Source organism: Lepus europaeus, chromosome 23 (assembly GCF_033115175.1).
Source record: "Lepus europaeus isolate LE1 chromosome 23, mLepTim1.pri, whole genome shotgun sequence".
Taxonomy (NCBI): domain Eukaryota; kingdom Metazoa; phylum Chordata; class Mammalia; order Lagomorpha; family Leporidae; genus Lepus; species Lepus europaeus.
Genome location: NC_084849.1, coordinates 902,074 through 921,485, shown reverse-complemented (window position 1 = coordinate 921,485; position 19,412 = coordinate 902,074). Strand labels below are relative to the sequence as shown.

The 19,412-nt window shown below is 53.7% G+C and overlaps 1 protein-coding gene across 3 annotated transcripts in view; it reads left to right on the top strand.

The window, feature by feature from the left end:
- The window catches only part of SFSWAP (splicing factor SWAP), a 75,976-nt gene that overhangs the window by 43,469 nt on the left and 13,095 nt on the right, over window positions 1-19,412 (top strand). For all 3 annotated transcript variants that reach the window (XM_062182738.1, XM_062182737.1, XM_062182739.1), the window contains 6 exons: window positions 519-650; window positions 1,152-1,245; window positions 1,967-2,138; window positions 9,161-9,391; window positions 10,295-10,485; window positions 16,327-16,592. In XM_062182738.1, the coding sequence (XP_062038722.1) occupies window positions 519-650; window positions 1,152-1,245; window positions 1,967-2,138; window positions 9,161-9,391; window positions 10,295-10,485; window positions 16,327-16,592 (1,086 nt within the window). The remainder of the gene's footprint in view (window positions 1-518; window positions 651-1,151; window positions 1,246-1,966; window positions 2,139-9,160; window positions 9,392-10,294; window positions 10,486-16,326; window positions 16,593-19,412) is intronic.

The following is a 19,412-nucleotide window of genomic DNA, read 5'->3' as shown; positions in this document are numbered from 1 at the left end:
AGTCACACAGTTTCCTGGAGCGAGCTCTGGTCTCACAGTAGGCAGGGCACCCTCAGGGCATGTGGACTGGAGTGTGTTCTGTTTAAAAGAGGCTCGGGAAATTTGACAGAACACCTGTCTCTTTCTGCAAAGATGGCCCGCTCTCTGATCATGCTAAAAATGTCAAATTGTAATGAAAGATGTTGAATCCTGCTGACTTTTTACTGTAATAAAAATCAACACGTGACTCACTCTTGGTTGTTTCTAAAGATTAGCTCGTGATTGGAGGGAAATGTTAATTAGGAAAAAAGTGAACCTTAGATTGTTGCTGTCTTGCTTTTCAGTAAAATCCCCATTCCACTGTTGGCAGCGGGTCTCTGGTCCCGGCTTAAATGCACTTACTGTAGTTTGTGCAGCAGAAGTTGAGAGCCTCCATGCTGAGTCTAACCTCTGTGTTTGCGTGAGCACCTGAGGCCCCACGAGAGCCTTACGTAGCGCTGTTGAGATGGGGCCAGGTGCTCACCAACCTCTCTCCACAGTGCACTTGCCCCCGTGGCTGCGATCATCCCCCCTCCCCCTGACATCCAGCCTGTGATTGACAAGCTGGCAGAGTACGTTGCTAGGAACGGCCTTAAATTTGAGACCAGCGTTCGTGCCAAGAATGACCAGAGGTGAGATGAAGCTTTTAAAGCAAGCTGTGGAATTCCTTTGTTTTTTACCCTTTTCTTGGTTCGTGTGTCTTCAGGGAACTGTATTTTACGTTAACCTTGTTAAGTTACTTGGAGTGAGGTGGTGGTTGGTTTGTTTTTAATTGTGGTACCTATTTTGTGTTTGCTTTGTTTTCTAAGTGCATTTGCTGAAGCTGACTAAAATAAAAGGCTAGAATAGAAGTCGTTCTTTCTAAACTCTGCCTTAGAAATCCAGACAGGCGTTTGTTTCTGAAAATGGACGAGCGTTCTGCCCCGCAAAGCGGAGTTTGGGTGTGGGCTGCGGCTCAGGCTCCCTCACCAGTGACGTGGGCAGAGCACCTGCTGAAGGCTCGGTGCTAGGGCGGGGTCTGGACCTGCGTCCGGGCCCTAGGAGGTGGCCAGTGAACACATCGGCAGTATTGCCGGCTCTGGCTGCTGTGCTCGTCTTCTTTGGATGGCTTAACTTTCCTCTTCCGTTCATAGGTTCGAGTTCCTGCAGCCGTGGCACCAGTACAATGCCTATTACGAGTTTAAGAAGCAGTTCTTCCTCCAGAAAGAAGGGGGAGGGAGCACACAGGTACGGGGCTGGGTGGGGGTGCTCTGCCTCAGGGGCTCTTGCTTTCGGACACGGTGACTCTGTGTCCTCGGCGTGTGCAGGCTGCACTGGATCCTGCCGGTGCAGATCCCACGTGTGCTGTCTTCTGCTCCTCCCATCCCATCACAGCGAACTTCAGATCTGTTGGAAGTGTCCACTCAGGTCACATTGCAAGGCTCATTTGCCCAGCATGTTCTAAACAAAAGCTTGCTTGTTCCAGCAGCGGGTGTTTTGCTGGGCCACTGCTTAAGGCTGTGTATCTGCGTCTGTTATGTTGACCTGGATTAAGTCTGTTGGGCAGAAACCCCTCACGTGCTACAGCTGCACCAGGACCCCAGCCAGCTGCTGCCCACCCCTCCCCGGTCTGTCCCCACCGTGGACGGGTGGTGTTGAAGCATTTCTTCGTGGCCTGTAGTCCTCTGAGTGTCATGGACACCTGACAGTTTTGCCAGAAAGATGATCAGTCAGTTCCTTCAGACCCTTGTCTCGCTGCTCAGACGGAAGGAAGTGGGCGCATCTGTAGGAATGAGGAAGAGTGGGTGTCCCGACACTGTTGGAGAGGCTGCACAAGCATCCTAGGGCTCTCTCTGAGTCTGAAGCCGTGTTCCCCAGCGCTCCTTACGTCTAGTGAAGGAAATTGCCCTACTGACACATTCTGAATGGAGCCTGTGCAGCGGCTGGTGACAGTGCTCCATCTCTCTAGGCCGTGTCGACGCCAGAAGAGGCTTCTGCAGAACCTGCTTCAGAAAAACCCCGCGACGGTGGGGAAGACGGAGCCCCTGAGGACACGGCTGAGGTGGGAGGCAGAGGAGGCTCAGCTGGGAAGAGGGAGGTGCCATCCGGCAAAACCCTGGCCGATGGGAAGCTGGTGAAAGGTAGGTACTGCGGCTTTGAGGGGACGTCTTGGCCTTGCGGGTTGCACTTTAAATTAGCAAGAAAGAGTTGTCAGTTGCTCAGGACCAGGGATGGGGGAACGGCAGCATCTTCAGTGAGAGTCACACAGCTCCCCACTCGATCACCGTCCCTTGATGTGGCATTTGGCGTTGGGTGAGCATAAGCGAGGCTCATGGAAACATTGCTGGACACCCTCTTCTTGGCAGTTTGATGGCAGTGTGTAGAAAATTTCAAATAATGTTTCATACTCCCTCAAGCTTCTGAAACTGTGCGGACTTGTGTAGCACTGAAGGTCAGTTTATTTGTCAGAGCAGGTGATTGAGAATCTCTACCAGGCAACACCTGGCTGGCTCAGGTGTGCTTACCTGGCTGTTTCTTGGAAGGAGACTTTCTTGGAGCAGACATACCGTGTGCAGAGGGCAATAGAAGAAAAGGCAGACCACGTGCCCAGGAGCTGGTTCTGCCTGGGAGCTCTGAGAAAGGCCTTGTGGAGAGAAGGGTGTTCGGCTGGGACCCCCAGGGACAGGGCCACGGCCACGGGCAGAGGCCTCATGATGTGAGTGCTTGGCTCGTGCAGACAGGGTGGACCACAGGAGCTACGTGGATGGTGATATGACACACGGTCTGAATGGAGATGTGGCTGTGGGCATGTCATGAGGCTTTCCTTCCTCGTGGTACCCTGGAGCCTGCCGGGGGTAGGGAGGCTGACCTTACAGGTCTGGGGTCCGTCCAGTCGGTGACTTTGAAGAGGTTGAGAAAGAGGAATTGTTAAGGAGGTTTTTGGTAGATTGCTGGCCTGGAGTAGAGCTGTGACAGAGATCCAAGTGCTGTGGACTGGGCGCTCTGGGTCACAAGGAAAGACAGCACAGATGCGGTATGGACAGACACGGCCAGGGCCAGAACTCCTGGTTTTGCATGGAGAAGCATCTGATGGGTCAGCGGTCATACAGTGACCACACTGACCTGGACACAGACAACAGTTATGTGGGTGACCACACTGACCTGGATACGTAACCAACTGGAAAGGCCCCTAGAGGTTTCCAGGTTTCCTGGGCACATGGGTCCCTTCCCAGCCACCTTCAGAGTCTGACTGCAATAACCTAAAGAGAGTTGTCAGCAGAGGATAAGGACGATATTGCTAAAGAAACCAGGAGGTGGCTGGCACCGCGGCTCACTTAGCTAATCCTCCATCTGTGGCGCCGGCACCCTGGGTTCTAGTCCCTGTCGGGGTGCCGGATTCTGTCCTGGTTGCTCGTCTTCCAGTCCGTCTCTCTGCTGTGACCCGGGAGTGCAGTGGAGGATGGCCCAAATCCTTGGGCCCTGCACCCACATGGGAGACGAGGAGGCGCGCCGGCTGCAGCGGCCATTGGAGGGTGAACCAATGGTAAAGGAAGACCTTTCTCTCTGTCTCTCTCTCTCTCACTGTCTACTCTGCCTATCAGGAAAAAAAAAAAAAGAAACCGGGAGGCAATGCCACCCACCTGTCGAAGGATAAGCCTGGTGAGAGTTGACTTCCAAGGGGAGGAAACCCTTTGGGCTTCATTGGCTGTGACTCCCCGAGGAGCATCCAGGAGACAGCACCCCAAGGAAGGAGCCCCACAGACCAGGTCTGCCTGCGCCAGCTGTGGGAGACAGGGAGTGGATGCTGGGCTCCCAGGCAGCTGCCCCGCAGGACTCCTCCCGTACTCGCCATCCTGCTCACCAGCTTCCCTCTGCAGCACACAGGCTGAGATCTCTAGGCAGAGGTTACAGCCCCTGACAAGACCTGCCCCGCCCCGGAGTCTAGAGAGCGCAGCACCCCTCAGGGAGGCGGAGCAGGGAGTTGTTCCCAGGCCTGTGGGTATCTCTGGAATAGACCCCAAGGAGCAGCTGAGAACTTTTAAATCTCTAGTTTGCATTCCATAAAATAGAAAATCCTGCAAAGCTAGAGCAACTGCTAATCTGATACCTGCTACAGTGAAAGCAGAGGATCAAAGTGGATGAGAAGCTAAGTCAGGAACCTACCAGATCTGGAAGGACGGGGTGGATAGAGGTAGAAGAAGCTTCCGGGTAGGAAGCAGCAGATGTCCTGCCTGTGGACGGTGGTCGTGGCACTCCTGTGGCAAGTGCGGGTGATAGGAACACGTGCAGGGACCGGCGCTGTGGTGCAGCGGGTTAACACCCTGGCCTGAAGCACCAGCATCCCATATGGATGCTGGTCCTAGTCCTGGCTGCTCCATTTCCAGTCCGGCTCTCTGCTATGGCCTGGGAAAGCAGTAGAAGATGGCCCAGGTCCTTTGGCCCCAGGAGAAGCTCCTGGCTCCTGGCATTGGATCGACGCAGCTCTGGCCATTGCGGTCAGTTGGGAAGTGAACCAGCAGATGGAAGACCTCTCTCTCTCTCTCTCTCTCTCTCTCTCTCTCTCTCTCTCTCTCTGCCTCTCTCTCTGTGTAACTCTTTCAAATAAATAAATAAATATTTAAAAAAAGAAAAAAGGGAACACATGCAATGTTGGGTGAAGACCCGAGCGCTGAGCAGAGCCGCCTGTGGGCACAGCGCTGCACAGGCAGGGCCCCGGACATCACCTGTCCGAAGCCATCAGAGAAACAGCCCTGTGTGTTCAGACATTGTGTAATGACCTAGATGCATGCAGTAAACAAAGCAGGCCTTGAACTCTGGAACCTGAGAGGAGCCATGGGTGCATCTCAGGAAGTGGAGAGCTGTAAAAACGACGGCAGAGCGCGGAAGGGAGTCGGCAGCAGGGAAGGCAGAGACGCAGGTGTCGCCGCACTGGTGAAGGTGCTGCGTATGAGGTCCTGTCCCCGTGAGCCCTCAGCCCGCAGGGTCACATTCCAGCTTCACTCCCAAGTCCAGGTTCCTGGCCCGGGACAGCTGCAGTGCTGGTTCAAGTACTTTGGACCCACATGGGAGACTTGGATGGAGTTTGGGCTCCTGGCTTCAGTCTGGCCCAAGCCTAGCTGTTGGAAACATTGGAGGAATAAACTGCAGATAGAATAGTTCTCTTTGTCTCACTGCCTTTATAATAAATACATCTTTTTTTTTTTTTTAAGATTTTATATATTTATTTGAGAGGTAGTGTTACATACAGACAGAGAGGTCTTCCATCTGCTGGTTCACTCTCCAAATGGTGTCAATGGCCGGAGCTGGGCCGATCCAAAGCCAGGAGCTAGGAGCTTCTTCTGGGTCCTGGGCAGGGTGCAGGGGCCCAAATGTTTGGGCCATCTTACGCTGCTTTCCCAGGCCATAGCAGAGAGCTGGATTGGAAGAGGGACAGCCAAGACCCAAACCGGCGCCATAGCGCTGGCCCCATAAATACATTTTTTAAATCAAAATGGAAATGAGTGAGAAAATAATAAAAGGCCAGTAAAATATGTAGTCATTGTTCATGTTTAATACAGAAAAAAGCAAATGCAAATTTATAGCATGAATATATCTTTTGTATTTTCAAATATATAAGAATGTATATTTGAGTTTGAATGAATTAGAATATTTTCTTTCTTTTTTTTTTTTTTTTTAAAGATTTATTTTATCTATTTGAAAGACAGAGTTACGAGAGAGGTAGAAACAGAGAGGTCTTCCATCTTCTGGTTCACTCCCCAGATGGCCACAATGCCCAGAGCTGTGCTGATCCGAAGCCAGGAGCTTCTTCTGGGTATCCCACGTGGGTGCAGGGGCCCAAGGACTTGGGCCATCTTCTACTGCTATCCCAGGCCATAGCAGAGAGCTGGATCGGAAGAGGAGCAACTGGGACTAGAACCAGCACCCATATGGGATGCTGGAGCTTCAGGCCAGGGCTTTTTAACCCACTGCGCCACAGCGCTGGCCCCTGAATTAGAATATTTTCTAAGAAAATGTAAATAGCTGAAGTTTCGATCAGAGATAGGAAACTGACACAGATCTGTAGACCTAAAGAATTTTCAAAGTACTGGTGAAATACTGCTCCAACTGGACAGTGGGCTGAGACAAGTGAATGGTCACATTAATTCACTCTTTGAGAACCAGGACACCTGTATCCAAGTGTTAAGAAAGAGGGAGGGGGCCAGCGCTGTGGCTTAACAGGCTAATCCTCCGCGTTGGGGCGCCGGATTCTATCCCGGTTGCCCCTCTTCCAGGCCTGCTCTCTGCTATGGCCCTGGAAGGCAGTGGAGGATGGCCCAAGTCCTTGGGCCCTGCACCCACATGGGAGACCAGGAGAAACACCTGGCTTCTGGCTTCAGATCAGCGAGATGCACCGGCCGCAGCGGCCATTGAAGGGTGAACCAACGGCAAAAAGGAAGACCTTTCTCTCTGTCTCTCTCACTATCCATTCTGCCTGTCAAAAAGAAAAAAGAAATTTCAACATCTTAAAAAAAAAAAAAAAAAGAAAGAGGAAGGGACCAGCACTGTGGTGTCGATTAAAGCCGCCGCCTGCAGTGCCAGCATCCCATATGGGCGCCAGTTCCAGTCCAGGTTATTCCACTTCCAATCCAACTCTGCTGTGGCCTGGGAGAGCAGAAGATGGCGGTGAACCAGCAGATGGAAGACCTCCCTCTCTCTGCCTTACCTTCTCTCTGTGTAACTCTGACTTCTAAGTAAATAAATGAATCTTTAAAAAGGGGGGTAGAGGCGGAATTCCCCGGTCACCACCTTGCACAGTAAGCTTCGTTCCTAAGCTCACCCTGGCTGGCTAGAAGTCAGGTGACCCCACAGCCCAACCACAGGCGTCAGCTCTACCCCCACCCTGCCGGGAGTCACTGCTCCCACTTCCTTACCCCCTGCAGGACTGTAACATACGTGTGTTCTCTCTCTTGCTTTCTCGCCCTCTCCCTCCAGCCTGCTGGGTATGGGTTTCCCCACCTGACAATAAACCTTTCCCTTAAAAAAAAAAAAAGGAACCTTCTGAAGCTCTGAAAGTTTGGTGGTGTTCAGGCCACTGTCACTTAAAAGTATGAATATTAAAACATTAAACTGAACCCAGGCGTGTGTTAAAGTGATAAACAGGCTGTGAGTCAGTGGGTTGTTGCAGAAGCCCCCGTGTGGCGCGGCACCAGAGCACCTCCTGTGCAGCTGATGGTCGCCGTGTGCATCTCGGCGAGTGCTGAGAGAGCAGTGATGGTTCCCAGACGTGGATGCTGGCACTGACTCAAAAGCAGTAACTGACGTCAGGAAAACAGTCGTGTCACATCTGACACACATACAGTAACTTTTTTAAGATTTACTTTCTTATTTGAGAGGCAGAGTTAACAGAGAGAGAAGGTGAGGCAGAGAGAGACAGAGGTCTTCATCTGCAGGTTCACTCCCTAAATGGCCACCGTGACTAGAGCTGGGCCGTGGACTAATTACATTGCAGTACTTGTCATATCTGAATCTGAGTTGGTGTCTGATCCTGTGTAGAACACAATTGTGTGTCATTGGGCAGTTTCTCCATGGTGTGGACACCATAGAGTGCTGTTAGAGAAACCCAGGTGGGTGGGCTGTGGTCCCACAACGTGACCTCTGGATGCCGGTGAGAGACATGGTGAGCACAGCCTGTGGTGGTTGTGAGGCAGCTCCCAGCACAGCTCACAGCCAGGAGTAGGAGGATGCACTTGGACAGTAAGTAGTGAGCATGAGCCAGCCACGCCATCAGTCACTGTCATGTGTCATGGGCTGTGATCACTGTACTGCCGCTGTGTGGACGCAGCGTCACCGCCAACACGTGAAGGAGGTTACGGTGGATAAAGCTGCGTGTTAGCATGGGGCGTCCGTGATTTCTGCCGGCTGTCATTGGCTGAAACGCTGCACAGCTTGACTGTTAGTTTCGAGGCTAGAAGGTGGAGTAAAAGTTGCTGCCCGAGCGGTGGAGGCTTGGTGCTCTGCGCAGGTGCAGGTGCAGACCTCGTTCCCGCCTTGAGGCTGGGACCCGCAGCAGAAAGCACAGCAGGGGTGTGCAGGGTAGGGCAGCTCCTGCGTGAGGGGCGTTCTTGGCACCAGCCCCTGGGCGGAGGCAGAGAGCCTGGGCTTCTCCCTCCCTGCCTTGCTTTGAGAGCCCGAGAGACAGGACCCCAGCGTCAGTGCTAGCTCCTCCAGGACATGCTCTGTCTGCCCAGGACCCCCTTCCCTCCCAGAGTAGCGGCTGTGCCAGGCACTAAACTCCCTTCCTTAGGGCGTCCTTGAATGTCCTTCATAAGTAGGAACTCATGGTTTTGAAAACTAAAGGATCCTGCTGCAACCCGTTAGCTTTTGTTAGGAGCCGTGTGCCCTAGCATCTTAGAGAGACATAGGTATATTATGTGGACTCGGGGTTGGGGAGAGCACTGGAAAGATTTTCCCTTTGGGGCCTTTATTTTTCTCTTAAATTACATTTTCAAAATTTCTAAGGGGAAAAATACACCAGCTACATTTCTGCTATACTGGGTGTAAATTGGTCTCAGGGGTGTAGAGAATCGTCTGATATGCCTGTCACAGAGTAGGCAGCCAGCACAACATTAGCTGGACAAAGGGATGGGTTCTGTAATTTTGCTTTGTAAGGAAAGACTTGTGTAGCTGGGATTGTTATCGAAAGTATTTTTTATGGTGAAGACACATCACAAACCTCCATAATGTAAATTTTTTATAGTGAAGACACATCATAAACCTCCATAATGTAAATTCAGCTACATGCTGAGCTGGGGATAAGTTTTAAAGAAGAAAAATAACAAAAATTGACCATTTAGAATTACAAGTAGCCACACTCTGGCATTCAGTGAGCAGGAGCCTACCACAGCCCTGGGTAGCACCAAGGCCACGCAGGCCCTGCTGCTCTCAGTGTGAGCTGCCCAGTGCTGGACATGGCTCACTGCCGCAGCCGTCCCACTGGCCATGGGCATTTAACAACAGCACTCTGGCCCTGTGAGCACCCCTCACCCTGTCTCTGCGTGAGGTGTGGCTCCACTGCAGTTGCCACCTTGCCACCCACTGAGACTCCAGGAGGTGGGGGCCTGGGACAGTTTCTGCCGTGTCCTTCTGGTTGCCTAAAAATGCACATTTCCCCTTTCCTCGCCAGCTTCATTTGCTCCAATAAGCTTTGCAATCAAGGCCAAGGAGAATGACCTCCTTCCCCTGGAGAAAAACCGAGTGAGGCTTGACGATGACAGCGACGAGGCTGAGGAGAGCGCAGAGGGCCCCGAGAGCTCGGGCAGCGCCGCCCCCCCTCACCCCGCGCCCACTCCGCCCTGTGTGGTCGTGGAGGAGAAGAAGCCGCAGCTGACCCAGGAGGAGCTAGAAGCAAAGCAAGGTTGGTTGGTAGCTTTTAAACTTCTGAAAGAAAGAAAATAAGCAAATTAAAGATTTATCTGCTAAGCCAGAAATACCGAGGCTGCCAACTGGGACATGAGGACTGGAAACATGAACCATGGGGAGCGGGGCGTGAGGGCGGTGGTGTGTTGTGTGCAGCGGCAGGAGCAGTGCCTCTGGCGGTTGTCCTCGGAGAAGCCGTGCTGGCCGCCACAGCTGACGCACCCGCTGTGTGCCACGCTCTGTGCCCTGCACAGGCCACCAGGCCACACTGGGGGACGCCCTTTTGTGAGGCTGTCTGTCCGCTCAGCCATGGGCTTTTAGGTGATGTCTGCGAGCTGACTGCCTGGCCACGGCGCCTTTGTGTGGCAGCAGCACGTGGGAGGCATTGCAGTGGCTGTCAGCTGCGTGGGTGACTTTGAGCTGTCCTAACTGGTCTTCTCCAGTCGCTTGTTCCGTGTACAGACAGGGGAAGCAGCGTTGGTGGGGAGTGACTTACCTGCAGTACGCCTTTGCCAGGAGCCTGGCCCGTGCCACGGCTGCCCTCGCCAGGCCGCTCGTACGGGTGCCTGCACCTGTACTGCGGTGTGGACACTGATGAGCTTGTCAGACCGTTTGGAGAAAGCTTTTCCCAGAGTGCTCATTGCACGTTTGTGAGGGCCGTTCTGGGGTCTCCCCGTTACCCAGCTTTCGCTAGGATGAACTCCCTCACCTTCTGACTTTGAAAATTAAATGTCAACAGCAACAAAAGGCTAACTCTCTCACAGTCAAGCTTGTCTCGTGTGTTGGGTTTTTTTGTTTGTTTAACTGCATACTATTGCCCTTCTGATGCCCATGAAAATTCACAGAGCAGGATGAGCTTCCACTTGCTGCACGCCTCACTGTCCCCTTGTCTGTTCCTAAGCAAAGCAAAAGCTGGAGGACCGCCTTGCTGCCGCCGCCCGGGAGAAGCTCGCCCAGGCGTCCAAGGAGTCGAAGGAGAAGCAGCTGCAGGCCGAACGGAAACGGAAGGCGGCTCTGTTCCTGCAGACCTTGAAAAATCCTCCGCCAGAAGCAGACGTCGGGAAAACGGAAGAGGCCTCCTTCAGCGTCGAGGTGTGTCCAGGGTAACCTGTCCGTGTTCTTGAGGGAGGAGGGCAGGAAGGGAATGTGATGTGGCTTCCTGCAGCTGGAGTGAGGGGTAGCGGCACACCAGGCCCTCCCCTCGGCGAGATCAGACCTGCACTGTGTAGCTGTGAGTCCGTAAGAAAGCGACCGTGGTGCGGCACATGAAGCTGCCCCTTGGCAATGCCGGCATCCCATGTGCTGCACTGGTTTGAATCCCAACTGCTCCGCTTTCTGTCCAGCTGCCTGCTAATGTGCCTTGGAAGGCAACAGAAGGTGGCCCAAGTGCTTAGGTCTCTGCCACCCACAGTAGCAGACCCAGATAGGAGTCCCGGGCTCTGCTCTATACTGACGCAGCCCTGGCCGTTGCAGCCATTCAGGGACCCGGGAGCAAAGAGCTTCTTCAGAAACATCCTTAGCCTGAAGCAGCGTGGACCGCCCCCCTCCCACGCCCTGGTCAGGGCTGTGGCTGTGCTTTGCTCAGGGGTGTTGATGCCTGCCTGCTGTGCAGCAGGAGAGCTCTGGGGTCCAGAGAAAGCTTCTGCGTGAGCACGCGTGGCCGCCACGTGTTGTGGTAAGGAGGCCCCAAGGCGCAGGAGCAGGTACTTGGAGGTCATGGGACTCCTGCTCTGTCAGCTGTGACCAGCTCAGGCCAACTTTGTGAGACATTGCCTGCAGGGTGGCGTAAGGATGCTCAAGAGTCTGATGCCAAATTTGACAGGAGTGTTACCGTCTTCACAGTGCACCAAGAGCAAAGTATGAAACAGGAAAACGTCTTGTAAAAACTTCTTGTTACTGTTTTGTAGCTCCTATGACAAGGACAGTTTTTGGCATTGCTTTGTGGGAAGATGAAGCGATGTGTGTAGCCACCGCCACCACCCATCGCGAGCTTTGTTTGCTGCGTGTTGAGCCCCAGCTCGCAGCCATCCCCCAGCACCCTGCTGTGCTTCCCGGGACCCTGGGTGGGGGAGCCGGTGCTGGTCCTTTGTGACTGCTCACTACGAGCCTCGTGTCCAGAGCTCCCTCCTTTTCAAGGCTGGTGATACCAGGGAACCTCAGATGGGATTTGAAAGGAAGATGGAATCGAAACGTTCTGCTGGAAAAAACTGTGAAGTCCATGTGTGGTTTTTGATAATACACACTTGACGAACTTGTGAAGACTGCCTTATGCTTCACTTTGTAGATAGACCACATCTGTTTCTTGGATTCCCGAAGGGGGAAACATCTCCATGTGGGTTTTAAATATTATGGTAGTGGGACCTGCCCTGTAGGTTATTCTGACTTCTCACTTTTTTCCATTACAGTATGGATCTTTCCATATCAATACTTAAGTGATGCTTGGGGTGTGACAGGCCCTGTAACCATCAGTCACGTGTGTCCTTACCACACCACCACCATCTGTACATGTGTCACTGTCGTGTTAACGGCATATCTGCCCCTAGAACACCCCCACGTGTGTCGCCGTCACGCTAACTGCACCTTGTCCAGTCATGTATCTGTCCTTAGGCCACAGTGGCCACCTGACTCTCCAGGGCACTTACTCGTGGCAGTGGGCCGAAGGAGGCTCTTTTTTGGTGAAGCCAGCTCTCGCGGTCAGACTGGAAATGATGTTTGAGGCGTGTGCTCTCCGGCCTGGTAGCTTCCAGCCATACTTCTAGCACTCCACGTGTGGCTGAGCTGCCCACCCTAATGGTACAGGGACAGAATGGCTCCTTTTTGCAGTGAGGGCTGGAGGAAGCAGTTAATTGAGTGTCGGTTTGTTTGTTTGTTTTTTTTTTTTTTAACTTTTCCTAATGGCTTTACCGTCTTGCTTGTGGCATCTGTCAGGGCTGTGATAGCGCACATCCCACCACTCCCTAAGTGGTTGAGGCAAAGCCATGCCAGGCGGGTGGGGCAGTGTGCCGTGGGTTCACGGCAGGTGGCAGAGACGCATCTTCTGGGCCCTCTGCCTCTCTCCATCACTGCACAGAGCTCCAGAGTGAATCCATGGCCCTGGCGCACCTGAGTTCCTGTGCTTTTCCCTAAATGCAAACAGGGACTGGGGCCACACAACTGTCTGACCACCTCCCCTCATCTGAAATCCATGGATGGAGAGGTCAAAAAGGGCAATACCCACAGGCAGTGCCCACTCGCTGCCCGTGTCCCCAGCAGTCTGTACAGCTTCCTGAAGCAGCCCCATGGCCCATCCCTCGCAGAAACCCAGGGAGCACACCGCCCACAGTGCCTGTCCTTCAGGGCTGCTTGCACCGGCCACTCCCGAGCCGCGTGCCCAGAGCAGCCTCAGTACTGGGGGTGTCGAGGCCAGGAAGTGTCCTCGTGTCGGCGGCAGTGGGCTGCAAGGCCTAAGGGTGAGCCCCGCTGCTGCAGCCCCTGGGCAGCTAACAGTGCATCGTGCAGGAGGCACAGTCCTGAGCTCAGGAGTGGCCTTGGGCAGGTCACGTGACCGGCTCCTCAGGGTCCACCCTGCAGGGAGTACGATTGTGGTGGCCACTGTGGGGAAAGCAGGGCGTGCTGGCTGCTCAGTGGCGTCTGTGCTGAGCAGGGGACAGTACGTTCAGAGCCCACAGAACAACCGTGTGGACAGCACCCCAGGGCCCTGCACTCAGCTCTGCGCGTCTATGCTGAGCAGGGGACAGTACGTTCAGAGCCCACAGGACAGCCGTGTGGACAGCACCCCAGGGCCCTGCACTCAGCTCTGCGCGTCTGTGGCTGCGTTTCCTGCTTCTGGACATTTGTTTTCTTTAGCTCTTTTGCTCTGAATTTGACTACTGGATTTTAAAATGTCCTTTTAATACTTGTAAGCTTAAAAAAATTTAAAAAGACAGGTCAACACAATACATCAGCCTGCCCAAGGTCATTGCCGTTTTCAGTTTTCACCCTGGAGGTGAGGTAATTGTTCTTAGAGTGAGTGGATCCTGTGACCTGGTTACACTGTCCTCCTTTGTGGAAATGGAGTTTAAACCCTGACCAGGACAGTGGAGTAAGCGTTACGTGGACCGACACATAGGGACAAGAAAGAATAGCACAGTTGAGGGGCCAGCGCTGTGGCGCAGTAGGTTAATCCTCCGCCTGAGGCGCTGGCATCCCATATGGGCACCGGTTCTAGTCCCGGCTGCTCCTCTTCAATCCAGCTCTCTTCTGTGGCCTGGGAAAGCAGTAGAAGATGGCCCAAGTCCTTAGGCCCCTGTGCCCACGTGGGAGACCTGGAGGAAGCTCCTGGCTCTTGGCTTCGGATTGCAGCTCCAGCTATAGTGGCCATTTGGGGAGTGAACCAACGGAAGGAAGACCTTTCTCTCTGTCTCTCCCCCTCACTGTCTGTAACTCTACCTCTCAAATAAATAAAATCTTAAAAAAAAAAAAACACACACACACACACACACACAGTTGAGAGACTCAGAGACGTGGCTGAGGGGCTGGCTCCCCTCGCCTGTTGGCCTTCTCTGGCATCAGGGCTGGCCTTGAGCAGACACTGGCCAGGGGCCGCGTTGTCCTGCTCCTCTCCCTCCTGGAGCGTGTTGCTGGGCGGAGCAGTGCGTGGGCCTGTGAGCGGGGGCAGCCCCAGAGGAAGGACAGCAGCCACGTGCTCCTCCTCGCAGAGCCGAGCGCTTCCTGAGGCTGGGATGTAGGTCTTCCCATCGTTTTCCATGGAAATGCCTGGGCCTTGCTTCAGAAAGGCGTGGACTCCCCTGTGGTTAACGGGGCGCCAGCCTCGGCCTGGTCCTCAAGGCCTGGTGCACGTGGCACTGAGGTTCCACGCAGCAGCTTCCTCACCCCTCCCGCCACATGCCCACCTTGTTAAAGTGTGGCACAGGAATGTTCAGATCCTAGAGCTGCCTTGTGGTCTAGTGATGGTGTGCTCTCAGCCTGCAGCTCCGAGCTGAGCCACACGCGACCCCGCGGGGTCTCCTGCTGCACAGACTGGGCTCCCCTCACCACCCCAGGGCTGGGGCGCACTCAGCCGTTCCCGTGGCCTTTGTCCTCTGTGTGTGGAGAGGGTTGGCTGGCACAGGCAGCGTTGGTCACGTCTTCATTAGGGTGGCGTTGTGTGTGTGCTCGCAGACAGCTCTCCGCTGGAGCTGGGGGGACTGCAGAGGTGGACTTCTCGTCCCAAGGTCACACGTTAGAGGATGGCTTCACACCGAACCTGGAAGGCCTCGCCACGCGGGGAGAAGCTGAAGCAGAAAGGAGCTTTCTGCTCAGAGCTCTTCCACGATGAAATAACTTTACGTGAGAGGTGGTCTGGGCAACGTGGGGGTTCAGGAAGGGAGCCAAGGGGCCGGCCCAATGGCTCACTTGGTTAGTCCTCCGCCTACATCTTGTGGGCACTGGGTTCTAGTCCCAGTTGCTCCTCTTCCAGTCCAGCTCTCTGCTGTGGCCCGGGAAGGCAGTGGAGGATGGCCCAAGTGCTTGGGCCTCTGTACCCACATGGGAGACCAGGAGGAAGCACCTGGCTCCTGGCATCAGATCGGCACAGCGCACCAGCCGTAGCGCGCTGGCCATAGTGGCCACAGTGGCCACTTGGGGGGTGAACCAACGGAAAAAAGAAGACCTTTGTCTCTCTCTCACTATCAAACTCTGTCAAATGAATGAATGAAGCTAAGTCCTGGGGGGACCAGGACACCTGTGGGCCTCTCCTGCTCTCTGAGACCCTGGTTCCCAAAGAATCTTCACTGGAAATGGACTTTGGGGAGAAGACTTGGGGTCAGCCTCCTGCTGTTCACACACTCCCGCCTCTGAGACCCTCTGCCCTTGGTGAGTGATGTGTGTCCTAGGCCGTGCAGTGAGGCTAGAAGGAGAGGTTCAGGCCGCCCTGACTGACACCTTGTGATTCTGGGTGGACGCCCACCCCATCAAGCACCCCAAGTTGTGTTTTCATCTCATAGTCAAAGTCGGGAAGAATCGCTTGTACGGTGCTGTTTTCCCTCGTTCCCGTTGGCTTTGTCACAGCAGACCTCAGGAAAGGAAAACCCTTAGCACTTGCAGGTTTGTAAATGCTGTCCACGGTGCCGATGGCTCTCACGGGCTCCGGCCCGGCAGGGCCTGCAGGTCCCTTGTCCCCCTCTGCAGGGAGAGGGTGCAGTCCAGGAGGCGAGGGTCCAACCAGAGCACCTGACTTGACTTATCTCCCACCCACTGACCCCTCAGTCCGGGTGCGAAACCTGCCTGCACTGTTCGGTGTTTGGTGACTGTGGTTGAAGTTCACTGGAGGAGTGGCCTTTGTCAGGGAGGACAGGAGGGCTGGAGGTGGACGTTTGCACCCTTGCGGTCCAGAGGCACTGTTTTGTGATGTGGGTGCTGCGGCTCCGTGGGCAGAGCTCATCAGGGTGCGTCTGGAAGGCCTGTGTGCTTTCCATGTGTGTGCGCACCTTGTTTTCAGCAGTCATTTTCAGAGACTACTAAAAGCCTTCTCCCTTTTTCAGCGGCAAGATAAAATCACTGACGAGTGCATGACAGCTTCTTTGTAACAAGGATCTGTCATGCTACCCTCTCTGCAGCGGAGAGCCAATGCTGGCTTCTTTCTGGTTTTGTTTTATTTATTTGAAAGGCAGAGTGGTGGAGAGGGGGAGACAGAGGTCTTCATCCTCGGGTTCAGTCCCCGCGTGGCTGGGACCAGGCCAGGCTCACAGCAGCCAGCACTCTGATAGAGGATGCTGGCGTCTCGGGCAGAGGCCCCAGCTCTGGCATCATGGGATTGTTTCGACAGTCTCCGCGAGCCCAGCCCCCAGCAGACAAAGGAGGTGCAGCACTGGGGGGGCCCCCACAGGCGCAGCCTCTCAGAGGCGTCAGTGTCGGCATCTCCCTGTTCACGCCACATCTTTGCTTTGTTCCCAGGAAGCCGGTGCTGCTCCGAGTCCTCTCCTGGCAGGAAGCAGATCCCTTCCTGCGTCGGAAGCTAAGCTGCCCGAAAGGCCTTCCAGCAGAAGCAGAGATGCACCGAGAGAGGAGGAGAGAGACAAGAAAAAGAAAAAGCACAGGAAGAGGTCCCGCACGAGGTCTCGCTCTCCCAAGGGCCACTCGTCGTCCAAGTCCGGGTCTCGGTCCCATTCGAAAGCAAAGCACTCGCTCCCCAGTGCCTATCGGACGGTGCGGCGGTCGAGGTGGGTGTGCGGGGCCCGCCCTCTCCTCTTGTGTCTGGGAGTGCTGGACACTGCCCTCGCCTGTGGCCCGGTAGAGCTGGGCAGAAAGTTTAAAACAAGCGAAGCTGTTGCCGTGCAGACGTGTGTGTGTCTCCATCCTGCAGTCCAGTCGCAGCTTTTACAAACGTTTGTTTGTTTTAGACTTAACTTTTCAGCGCTTATCTACTACAGCCAACAAAACAAAGATGTTCAATTCCAACAGGTGCTAGAAGGAGCTTCAGGACTACTGAATGTAAAACCTTCACAGGTGGTGTGCTGGGCTCTTAGTTACGCTTGTCTGTACAAACTTCCCCATGCAACTTCCGTTGAAGAGGAGAGCTTCCCGTGGGCCTGGGTTCAGGTTGTTCCACATGGCAGCTACAAGTGCGTGGAAGATGAAACAGGCACAGGTCGTTTCCTTGTTAAATTCTCAGGGCCTCCTGAGAGTCACTGCCAACCCAGCACCTCTCAGAGGAGCCCGTTTTTGAGAAAGCAGAAAGGATAAAGCTCATTCTGGAAGCAAAGTAAGAAACGTGAAATAGTCAGTGTCCCCGGAATCCACTGCCAGCTGAGAAGGCAGCACAGTGGCCCGCTCGCGGGAGGCTCGGGTCCTGCTGCTCGGCCTCTGCGCTGCCCACAGACTTCCTGAGCGCCTTCAGCACCGGCGCTTACGTAGCTGGGGTTCATTTTTCTCCTGGAGTTGTTCCTTTCCTTAGGAAAAATACAGAAGCCTTGGCCTCGCTTTATTTGAAAGGCAGAGTTAGAGAGGGAGAGACAGAAAGGCGAGGTCTTCCATTGCTGGCTCACTCCTCAAATGGCCACAACTGCCAGAGCTGGGCCGGTCTGAAGCCAGGAGCCCCTTGCGGATCTCCCCCAGGACCTGGGCCAGCATCCCCCTGCCTCCCCAGGCACACGAGCAGGGAGCTGGGTTGGAAGTGGAACAGCCTAAGAATCCAACTGGTGCTCAGATGGGACGCCAGTGTCTCAGGCAGTGGCTTAACCCACTATGCACAACGTCACCGCCTTTATGTTTGAGAGAAAATATAATTACACACATGTCCCTCTCTGACTCTGTCCTGAAAGCAGTGGGCATTCCTTTCACGCATGCCACGTCTGAAAGCTTGGACGGGCACTTACACTTAACTCGACGTGCCTTACTCTGCCATAGGTAATGAGGTTTCAGCCACCTGCATCTGTGCTAGTTTCCTAACGTTCCGTGACGTTCTACCATTACACAGACACAGCTCATTTTTTAATTAAATGAACAGTTTAGCTATAACCTGCTTTTAATTTTTGAAAGCTCCAGGAAATTTTTAGTACATATCAAACCTTTTTAAAATTTTCTCATTTGGAAAATTTCCTATGATACCACATATGTGCAATCAATAGCAATGGCCCACGTGAACCCTTTACCTTCAAGCCAAATAGTAACAGGCCTGGTAAAGTTCTTCCTGCTGTCATTTGTTACAGCAAAGGTGCAGAGTATTAATCCACTGCGTGTGGCGCCAGCATCCCATATGGGTATCCATTGGAGTGCCAGCTGCTCTACCTCCAGTCCAGCTCCCTGCTAATGCAGCTGGGAAAGCAGCAGAAGACGACCTAAGTGCTTGGGTCTCTGCACTTTTGTGGGAGACCTGGAAGAAGCTCCTGGCTCCTGGCTTTGGCCTGGCCCAGCCCTGTCTGTTGCGGGCATCTGGGGAGTGAACCAGTGGATAGAAGACCTCTCCCTCTGTGTCTCCCTCTCTCTAACTGCTTTTCAAATAAATAAATACATCTGTTGAAGAGAAATAAAGAACATGCAAGTGTTCAGTGCACAGGACTCCTGGTCCTGGGCTCAGGAAGTGTCAAGGCCGCTGTGTCCCTTCTGTGCTGGGCAGAGCTAGTTCAGCTCCCGGTGCCTGATATCTCCATGAATTCCGACTGTTCGGTTCTGAGGAGAGTCCCCAGGATGTGTTCCCCCCAGTTGTTGCATTCATAACTGAAACTGCTCTCCTAACACTTGGGACTCCAAGTTTCTAGGTTGACGTTTCTGTTGACTGTGACAGAGTGTCTCATTTGATATGTGATGTCTGCAGATAGTTTTTATTTTAGGGTAGATTTAATCTGTATACCATTTTACATACATATGTCTTGATGTGCAGCACTCTTACACAACCAGTGCTGACAAGGAAGATGTAAAATCTTACTCCTTGGCTTTTAAGTTTCAGTTAAAAGAAAAAGCTAAAAATGTGCGAAGTAGATTTCTGTGACTGTAGACCACTAATTTTATCTTAATTTGACCTACAGTTAATAGAGCTGATTTTTAAGTTCACTGAGTCAAATCTTTGGTGTGTACTTTGCAGTTTAGATAAAACATGAATGCAAAGAACAGCCTTATTATAAAATAAGAACATTGCAGAACAGACTGTCCGAGGTCCGACCGCCATGTTCGTCCTGGAAGTTGCGCCAGGCGTGTGCTCCTGGATAAGCCACCATCACCTGCGTGCCCAGGGGTGGAGGGCAGGCGGTGAGCCTGGCTGTCCTGTGCCTCAGGACTCTGAGGACCTCCGGTCACGGAGCTGCTGGTTTCTGAGCTCTCACTTCTGAAAGTAGCAAGTCCCCGTTTTACTGGGTAGGAATGCGTCTTCCCAGGCCGGCTGCAGATCCGGGTCTTCCCTCTGGTCTGTGCAGGCACTGAGCATTCCCAGGGATCTGGATGGACTGAAGACACAGCAGTTTGGAGTGACCAGAAGGGCAGTGCTCCTCTCTGACTGTCTGTCCAGGGAGAATAGGCCCCCAGAGCCGTGCTGTCCACCCGAGGCT